This window comes from Mus caroli, unplaced genomic scaffold, assembly GCF_978045245.1.
Source record: "Mus caroli unplaced genomic scaffold, Mus_caroli_1 scaffold_5, whole genome shotgun sequence".
Lineage (NCBI taxonomy): Eukaryota > Metazoa > Chordata > Mammalia > Rodentia > Muridae > Mus > Mus caroli.
In genome coordinates this window covers 68,134,215-68,143,745 of record NW_028227260.1, presented here as the reverse complement: position 1 = coordinate 68,143,745, position 9,531 = coordinate 68,134,215, and the positions used below count along the sequence as shown (strand labels likewise).

The window sequence follows — 9,531 nt, the reverse complement described above, 5'->3', positions numbered from 1 at the left end:
GCGCCTCTCCCGGCCTTCCAAGAGGACCCACACTTCTTCCTGTAGGTGGCAACAGTGACACCTGTTTGACCAGTGAGACTGAGCCAGGGACTGCAAGAGGGAGGAGGCAGACAACTCGGAGAGGAGCTGGGAGGCAGAGCTGCGGGCTTGCTTGCTCACTGTGTAAAAGGTGTGAGGGCTCGGGAAGGCTGGGGGCTACCGCTGGGGAGCCGGGAAGCAAAGAGCGGCTCAAGCCGGTAGGGATGGAGCCCAGGGGGCTAGGCAGCACCCCTGTCAGATTCCCTGCTCCGGGTCTTTCAGACTGGCCAGATCCTGATTCCATCTTCCAGGCAACTCTTGAGGGAGGTAGGACTCTGGAAATCTGGGGTGCGGGAAATGACCCTAGAGGAAGCAAGGGATGTGGATTGGTGCTCAGGGCAGGATACTGTAGCCGAGTTCCGGGATGGGGAGAAGCAGGGGCCTCTCTTTGGGTTGACTAGTCAGTATACTGGGAAGGGACCCAGCTCCCACCCCTCCACCACCTAGACGGGACTCTCCTTTCCCAAGGAGAATTTAGTAAGGGGGCATCTTCAAGAGCAGACACACCTTGTGTTCTTGCAAGAGCCCTCACACAGAGTGAAAAAGCGGCACTGTTCCTTTGTACAGGACAGTTAGATGAGAGAGAGAAAGAGAGAGCGCAGAGAGGAGAGAAAGAGGGAGAGAGAGCAGAGAGGGAGAGAGAGAGGATAGAGAGCAGAGAGGAGAGAAAATGGGAGAGAGAGCAGAGAGGGAGAGAGAGAGGAGAGAGAGAGAGCAGAGAGAGAGAGCAGAGAGGAGAGAAAGAGGGAGAGAGAGCAGAGAGGAGAGAAAGAGGGAGAAAGAGGAGAGAGAGAGCAGAGAGGAGAGAAAGAGGGAGAGAGAGCAGAGAGGGAGAGAGAGAGGAGAGAGAGCAGAGAGGAGAGAAAGAGGGAGAGAGAGGAGAGAGAGAGAGCAGAGAGGATAGAAAGAGGGAGAGAGGGCAGAGAGGGAGAGAGAGAGGAGAGAGAGAGAGAGCAGAGAGGAGAGAGAGAGCAGAGAGGAGAGAAAGAGGGAGAGAGAGCAGAGAGGAGAGAGAGAGGAGAGAGAGCAGAGAGGAGAGAAAGAGGGAGAGAGAGCAGAGAGGAGAGAGAGAGGAGAGAGAGCAGAGAGGAGAGAAAGAGGGAGAAAGAGCAGAGAGGGAGAGAGAGAGAGCAGAGAGAGAGAGCAGAGAGGAGAGAAAGAGGGAGAGAGAGCAGAGAGGAGAGAAAGAGGGAGAGAAAGAGAGAGATTATTCAGAGGCTCCTTTACATAGTCATTTTGAAACCTATTTTACTGGGAGCCACAAGTCCACTAGTGCACACACATGTTCATATGCTGATACATGACCCACAGTCACACCCTGCTTATTGCTTACATTGGTAGTTCAGTAGTAGACTTCTCACCTGCTGCAAACTGCACACCCTCTCAAGTAGAATCACACTCACAAGCCCAGTCTGGTTTGTAGATCTGCTTAGTCTCAGCCGTACTGAGAACCACAAGGCACAGGAATACCCTGCTCCAGAACAATTCCCCTGCTGCCGCCACCACCACCTCCCCCGCTACAGACATGCACAAGCAGACGCACACACATGCACCTTTGCCCTGTGTGCTTAATGTACTTTCATTAAGGATAGCTCAGAGGGTGGGGCCTCTGGGACGGGGAAGGTGGGAGTTGGGTTTCTATTTGGGGTGGGGGGTGACTGTATATGATGTCTGGGAAGGAAATGATAAGGCTAGGTTGTGGGGGCAGGGGGACTTGGATTTTCTGGACTGTGCAGACAGGACTGAGGTTCCTTTAGAAGAAGTCAGGGATCCAGGCAGCCTGCTCCCCTCAAGTCTTCTATTTTACAGTGCCCCCCAACCCCTGAGAAGTGGACACAGAGAATCTTTTAGTCAGGGGCTTTGTGGTTTGTTCAATCCTGTATCCATAGCAACTAGTCAACTGGCTGTGTCTCTCTCAGCCTGGGGTCAGAATGAGAACCTCGGCTTCAGGTTGACTCCTGCTTCCTGGGGTGCAAGACAGCACGGGGCTGCCTCAAGCTCAGGCAGATCTGCCTTAACTTGCCGAACTGAGTTTGCCCCACCCTGAGGCAATTACTCTGGGCAAGCACTCCAAAGCCAGCTTTGGATGTCATTAAATAGGAAGGACCTGGAGAAAGTGGGTACACACATGACGCCTACAAAAAGCCTGGGCCACTGACCTCCCAGATATCAAAAATAAGGGCAACTCCAGAAACGGTTCCTCTTTTCTGGGTTTAGAATCTGTCACCTCATGAACTCCAGAGCTCCGGGTCTGCTCTGTGACAGCCAACCTTCCTGCTGAGTAGCATCGAAGGCTTCTACCTACCTACCCCAGGCTCCTCGGATACATGGGAAGGGAGACTGGGATCTGTCCTCTATCTGGGTCCCTGATGGTCAAATGTCCTTTTCCCCCAGGCCCTCACCATGGCAGATTCCCCCGGCTGCTGCTCCGTCTGGGCCCGCTGCCTCCACTGCCTGTACAGCTGCCACTGGAGGAAATATCCTAAACAGAAGATGCAAACCAGCAAGGTGGAGAAGGGATGGGGGGTGGCGGTGACAAATCAGAAGGCTGCTTGGATTCATAGGCAGCTGGGAGGAAAGGATTTTCTCTCCCCCAGGAAGAAAATCTCCTTCAAATACTGGAAGAACAGCTCAGTGCAGGGCAGGAAGCTGAGCTGCCATTCTAGGGGCCTCTCAGCATGAAATGAGGATCAGCTGAGAGCTTCTCTCCTGCTCCTTTGCAGTGCGACTGTATCTGGTTTGGCCTGCTCTTCCTCACCTTCCTCCTGTCCCTGGGATGGCTGTACATCGGGTTCATCCTTCTCAATGATCTGCACAACTTCAATGAGTGTGTCATGTACCACCCCCCCTTCCTCCGCATACCGACCAACCTACATCCTACCCTGGGCTCAGCCCCCACTATAAGTCATCCCCAGCTCTCCATGGCCCCTGTATCCCAGCACTTTCAACATCCTTAGAAAATTCCTCCAGGAAAACTCACCAATCCCTAGATACCGTGACTCTAAGAAACATTTCCCCTTCACTCCCATCTCATGGGTTTCCTGGATCTAGCCACTTCAACTCCCAACTCCCCCTACCCAAGTCACCTCCTCGCCTTGAACATCTTCCTTTGCCCTCCTACAGATTCCTGTTCCGCCATTGGGGACACTGGATGGACTGGTCCCTGATAGTCTTGCTGGTCGTCTCTCTCATGGTCACATATGCATCCTTGCTATTGGTTGGTCCAGGGACATCCGGCCTAACTCTCACATAAGCCCTTCATTCCTGCTCAGGTCTACTGTCTTGTTCTCATCCTAGCCACTAAGGGAAAGAGCTAATTCTTGGGTGGGAAGAAGATGGCAGCCTGCAAATCCCCACTAGGAGGACTTGCCTTCTAAGTGCCCCTTCTGTCTGTTCCCAGCTCCTGGGCCTGCTCCTGCAGCTCTGTGGACAGCCTCTGCATCTTCACAGTCTCCACAAGGTGCAGTGAATTGGCAGTGATGGGGAGAGGGGATGCTGGGTCCAGCACCCTGATGGTCATTTGCTTTTCTATCCCTGGGGTCAAGATCAGGACCTGAAATCCAGTACATGTTTATTGAGTGAAAGGATAGTGCATGCGTTCAGGAAGGGGAAGAATCCTGTGTCCACAGAATGAAGTGGTAGCCCCAGTCACCATGAGCCTAGGCTAACAAGGAAGGCCCATTCATGCGTCCCTGGCCCCAGGTGCTGCTGCTCCTCATTATACTTCTAGTGACCGCAGGACTGGTGGGCCTGGATATCCAATGGCGGCAGGAGTGGCATAGTTTACGACTGTCACTGCAGGTGAGTGAGTAGCTGACCTCCACTATCTATGTGGGAGCCTTGGCCCATGGCCTATTCTGGAATATGACATTGCCTTCTGGTCCTATGAGACTGCAGATCTCTGTGGATTGCAGAGAAGGGGGAGGCACAACACAGAACAATAGGAAGAAGAGCCTTCCTCACCAGCTCTTTTCCACAGGCCACAGCCCCATTCCTTCACATTGGAGCAGTTGCTGGAATCACCTTGTTGGCCTGGCCTGTGGCTGATACCTTCAACCGCATCCACCCAAGAGGTGCCAACATCAGCCCACATTCACTCTCACTGGACACCAGTGTCTCTGCCACCCACCCCACCCCACCCCCAGTTTCCTGTACCTGAGCTCTGCCCTCTGCTAGTAGAGCTCCACCTCACCTGTTGCCTTTCCCCGAAGCTTGTCCTCCACTTTCTACAGGCCCCAAGGTTCTGCTGCTGTTGCTATTTTTTGGAGTCACTCTGGTCATCTACCTGATGCCACTGCTGTTTATCTCTTCCCCCTGCATCATGAAACTCCGAGATTTACCCCCCAAGCCTGGGCTGGTGGGACACCGAGGGGCCCCCATGGTAAGTGATGGACAGAAATCTAGACAAATGAAAATGAATCTGCTCCTCTAGGCTTCAGGACCAGGTCTGAGGGTTCCCAGAGCCACCCTTTCCTGCTACCTTCTCCCCACCTCCCTTTCACAGCTGGCCCCTGAGAATACCCTGATGTCCCTGAGGAAGACAGCTGAATGTGGAGCGTCTGTGTTTGAGACAGATGTGATGGTCAGGTGATGGAGGGTGGGACCTAGGGGGTTGGTGGGCTGAGGGACACAGTGAGGACACTCGGGAAAAGATGTCAGATCCAGAGCTTTGTCCCCTGACACTTCTTGTGCCCACAGCTCTGACGGTGTCCCCTTTCTCATGCATGATGAGCGACTGAGCAGGACTACCAATGTAGCCTCTGTGTTTCCAGAGCGAATCTCAGCCCACAGCAGTGACTTCTCCTGGGCTGAACTGCAGAGACTCAATGCCGGAACCTGGTTCCTAGAGGTGAGGACACCAGCCAAGATGAGGCCACTAACCTCCTTGACACTCAGGGCAGAGTCCATTTCAGCAGTATGCACTCGCTGCACCCTGTGCTGGTCAGTTAAGAACAGTCTCTGCCCTAGTGTCACTCCCAGATTGTAAGGAGAGCCTAAGCAAGACAATTGGAAACGAAAATAGAGCAATAAAAATACTTCTCCTGGGCAGACAGGAGTGAGGTCCAGTGTTTCGCAAAGCAAGAATGTGGAACTAGTTCTGAGCTGTTGGGATGGAACCCAGAGCCATGGCCAGTTACATACACCCCCAAACCCTTGCTTGGCCCATAGAGTTCTAGTTTGGGCTAGTAACGGCCAGAAACATAAGTAGGTTTCTAGAGAACAAAAAGTAACTCAATTTAACGGAAAGATGCAATGCATAGGAGTGGGAGGAGACAGAGGCTTGACCTTAAACTGAGAAATTTGAATGTTGTACATTGAGGTGTTGGTTTTAATCCTCTAGGCAGTGAAAAGGGGGACTTCGGTTTTATGGTGCCTCTTTTCCTGATTGTAAAAGTAGCATTTGTTCACTGTAAAAAAAAGTTTTTCAGAAAAATAATTCATGAACTGGAATCTCCCATAATCCAATCTGTCTATATATGTGTATGGAAATACTTATTTTTTTGAAAAGATAAAAGCACAATACAGAGTTGTTCTTTGCTTTTCCTTTTATAAAATTAAGTCTATATCTAATGACATATCAGAGGGATTGAAAACCAAGAATGTCTCTATTTGAACTTTGGCTGTCGCATTTGCTGGCTATGGTGACGCTGGCTAATGGTTCCTAGCCAGTCTGTGCCTCAGTTTCCTCATTTGTACAGCGGGGATAATAATCATAGGATTTCCCTTCTAGGCCTTTTAGGCAGATTGTCAGTTCATACACATAAAGTGCCTAGGACCCTGCACATGCCCTCTGTTATCCAGCTCTATCTATGTCAGCTTGGGCTCATTAGTTGATAATAAGGGCAGGTGGACAGAATGGCAGAGGCTTGAGAACAGCCAGCAGGAGGGATGAGAGAAAAACCCAATCAAGAGCAAGTGAAAGGTTTGACAAGCCACAGTGGACACAAGCAGGAACTACAACAGGAGTCCTCCCCACGCTGTGGACTGCCTGAGACAGCGTGCATCCCCCTGGTCTAGCGGTGGAGGAGCCAGACAGGTGTGACACTGAGTCAGAGTTCAGAGGGTGCAGAAAAGGGAACGCAGTCTCTTGAGAGCGTAGGGGAGAATGCTTCAAGCTGAGGCCAGACTATATGGGGATGCAGGTACAATGAGAAAGGCGCTGGAGGACCAGGGAAGAAGCAAAGGGTCCAGATCACAGAGGTCTCTAGGAAACTGAAAAGACCATGTAGATGAAGTTATGAACCTGGAGGACTACGATGCTGAGGTCATAGAGTATGATTTGATGGAAGAAAGCACAGGTTTAGAGAAAGAAAGACCCTGGCTCAGAGGTAGGCAGAATCTGGAAACACCTGGTAAGACTGAGAGCAGCTAGTTGGGTGTGGTTGCTCACATTTTTAATCCCTGCACTTAGGAGGTTAGAGGCAGGCAGCTCACTGTGGGTTCCAAGCCAGCCTGCTTTACATAGCTGCAGAGCAAATTCCAGGCCAGACAGGACTGTAGAAAACAAACAAACAGATGGCAAGGATTGGGAGAAAACCTTGAGGCCTCTTGTGATGTTGAAATAATTTCCCTCTCTTATAGAGGCAACCTTTCTGGGGGGCCAAAAAGCTGTCAGGCTCTGATCGGAAGGAGGCTGAGAATCAGACCATACCAGCATTAGAAGAACTACTGAAGGAAGCAGCAGCTCTCAACCTTTCAATCATGTTTGACTTGCGCCGACCCCCAAGAAACCACACATACTATGATACTTTTGTGAATCAGACACTGGAGGCTGTGTTGAGTGCAAACGTGTCCCAAGCTATGGTGATGTTATCCAGGGCTCCCAAGGCCCTCCTCACTTTTTGCCCCTCTTCCCAGTCTACCTTCTTTAGACCATGATGATGTCAAGGCTGCCTCCAGCCCTCACCTTCCTATCCCCACTTACACACCCCATTCTCTGTCCAAATCTCTCTGCACCTGTCCCTGGAATCCCTAGGGCTTCCTTAGCATTAAATTTTGCTCATTGTCCCTGAACCACAGGTTCTTTGGCTCCCAGATGAAGATCGTGCTAATGTGCAGCAACGCGCCCCCAGAATGCGCCAGATATATGGACATCAGGGAGGCAATTGGACTGAGAGGCCCCAGTTTCTCAACCTCCCCTATCAAGACCTGCCAGCATTGGATATCAAGTGAGTGTCAAGGAAAGGAATAAAAGGACCCCCAAGGTTGACTGTCAGAAAAGAACCAATACAGGTGGTGCAAAAGCTATTCATTCATTCATCCATTCATCCCCACAATGCATACCTGCTGAATGACTGCTGTAACTCATGCAGCATTTATTGTGAGCTTAAAGAAACAAATGTGAAGAAGATGGGAAAGGTCCTGACTTTCATGGAATTTAGGAACTAGCAAAAGTTATAGACAATAAATTACCTAAACTACATTTATGCTGGGTAGTGATACTATGAAAACATGGTACAGTCATGATTGGGGTTTAGTGTAAGGAGCCACATTAGAAAGCACTGCCAACTGAGCTAAGCACCAGACGATTGATTCCAAGGAGCTAATGATGGCTAAAACAGAAGAGGCAAAGGCAGAATAACAAGCAAGCAACAAGGAAGGGGAAGCTGGGAAGATAGACAGGGATCAAGCTTGTTAGCACTCTGTAGGCCATGAGAATAGCTTTAGTATTATTCTACATTGCAGAGATCTGCATAAAAGAGAATGGGTCCAGGGCAGAGTCTCAGACGTGAGCTGGGCAAATTCTGTATGTTCCTCCATCCCCGCCCCCCACCACTTCCACAGGGCCCTGCACCAGGATAATGTCTCAGTGAACCTGTTTGTAGTGAACAAGCCCTGGCTCTTCTCCCTGCTTTGGTGTGCAGGGGTGGATTCTGTCACCACCAATGCCTGCCAGCTGCTGCAGCAGATGCAGAACCCCGTCTGGCTTCTTGTAAGGACTCTAGAACTGTCCCTGCCCCCTCATGTCCAATCTCTTATTTCCTCTTAAACCTGCACCCCTCCATATTTATTTACCCCATATGCTACTCTTGGAGTTCTGGCCACTGATGGGCCTTTTCCATTTCCACAGCCCCCTCAAAAATACTTAATGATTTGGGTCATCACCGACTGTGCCTCCATTCTGCTGCTTTTGAGTATCTTCCTTCTCCGAGGGTGAGTGCTTTTGCCTTGGTCTCCTGGGCACTTTCCCCGGGCCCCAAGTAAAAAGGGTTGAGTCTGACTCGAGTGCACTGCCCGGGATTAAGATTTTGTCATTGCAAATGAGTTTTCCTTATCTCCATAAAATGTCTTGACCCTGGCGAAAGCAGTTTGGGGGAACCCTGGGTTGGAGAGTCTTGTAACAAGTTGGTGGAACTCGCAACAGAAAAACAGAAAGTCTCAATCTCTCTCTCTCTCTCTCTCTCTCTCTCTCTCTCTTCCCCCCCTCTCTCTCTAGAGGATGTGCTAAGAGAAACAGAACAGGTAAGAATGCCCTTGCCCTTCTGTTCTCATTTTCTCCTAATTTCCCCTGGCTTCACTCCCTGTATGACCCGTCTCTTACTTCTCTAGGCTTAGAAACAGCAGTGCTACTGACCAAGATCAACAATTTCACCTCAGAGTGAATGTCAGGCCCAGGCCCCCACCAGCTGCTGTCTAAGGCCTGTGTGCACTGGTCAAAGGGAAGGACAGGAGCTGAAGTGGAATGTCCTAGAATCAAATATTTGGAGGAGGGAACATTGCTAACAGAAGATTTTGAACTCAGAGGGCCCTCTGTCCAGATGATGGGCATGTCTCAAGCTGCCATGGAATTTACTGCCTTTGGTGTTTGACATGAATTAGTCGGAAAGACAGTGACTGACAAGAAGTTACTCCCAAAATGAAATTAAAGCAAGGAAGTGAGAGAGATTGCCAAGATAATGCATTAGGCTTGTGTGCACATGTACTTGGATAGAAGAAGCAGGGTGTGTCGGGGTGGGATAGCTCAGAATGATGACTGAAGGAAATTTGGCCACAATGGCCTTTCCGGAAGAACTCTTAAGATGCTGAAGACAGTCCACACTCCATGCCTTCTCTTCTCACCCTCACACTTCATCTTCTTTTCTGCCTACAGGCTGGGAGTGAAAAAGCTCATTTAGCAATATAATATTGTGTCTATGGTAGGTTTTTGTTGTGAGCAATGAATGGTTCCTGTATCTTGCCTGTTAATCTGTTATTCAATGAATTTTTAATTTGTCATTTGGTCACAGTCTAATCATTTCTGTGCTGGAGTTGGAAGGATGCTTTTTTCCATCTGGAACTGGATGTAAAATGACATTGAGAGGTCATCATGAGGAGATTTTCGGGCGGGCGGGAAATGGAAGGACTAACACCACCCCCCTTTCTCCTAGGTAGGCTGGAGAGGAGTGGCAACTGCCGCATTCCGGGTGGCCCAGAAGCCTCGAGCAGGGGTTGCGTTGTAGCTCCACCTTGTGG

The 9,531-nt window shown here is 50.3% G+C and overlaps 1 protein-coding gene across 1 annotated transcript; it reads left to right on the top strand.

Moving 5' to 3' along the window:
• On the top strand, nt 1–9,254 carry Gdpd2 (glycerophosphodiester phosphodiesterase domain containing 2). The gene is made up of 16 exons (XM_021153638.2): nt 1–169; nt 2,473–2,586; nt 2,802–2,905; nt 3,202–3,295; nt 3,479–3,538; nt 3,781–3,879; nt 4,058–4,151; nt 4,311–4,459; nt 4,583–4,665; nt 4,777–4,927; nt 6,661–6,882; nt 7,099–7,247; nt 7,864–8,011; nt 8,150–8,232; nt 8,516–8,541; nt 8,629–9,254. Exons 2-16 carry the CDS (start codon nt 2,482–2,484, stop codon nt 8,679–8,681), a joined length of 1,620 nt encoding a protein of 539 aa, XP_021009297.1. The 5' UTR covers nt 1–169; nt 2,473–2,481; the 3' UTR covers nt 8,682–9,254.
• Nucleotides 9,255–9,531: the final 277 nt, after the last annotated feature.

Bases quoted from the DNA above. Each gene is read 5' to 3' on its own strand.
- Gdpd2 (XM_021153638.2), top strand. From the start codon at position 2,482: ATGGCAGATTCCCCCGGCTGCTGCTCCGTCTGGGCCCGCTGCCTCCAC. The intron at 2,587-2,801 runs GTGGAGAAGGGA...GCTCCTTTGCAG, and splicing joins AGAAGATGCAAACCAGCAAG to TGCGACTGTATCTGGTTTGG. The intron at 8,542-8,628 runs GTAAGAATGCCC...TTACTTCTCTAG, and splicing joins TGCTAAGAGAAACAGAACAG to GCTTAGAAACAGCAGTGCTA.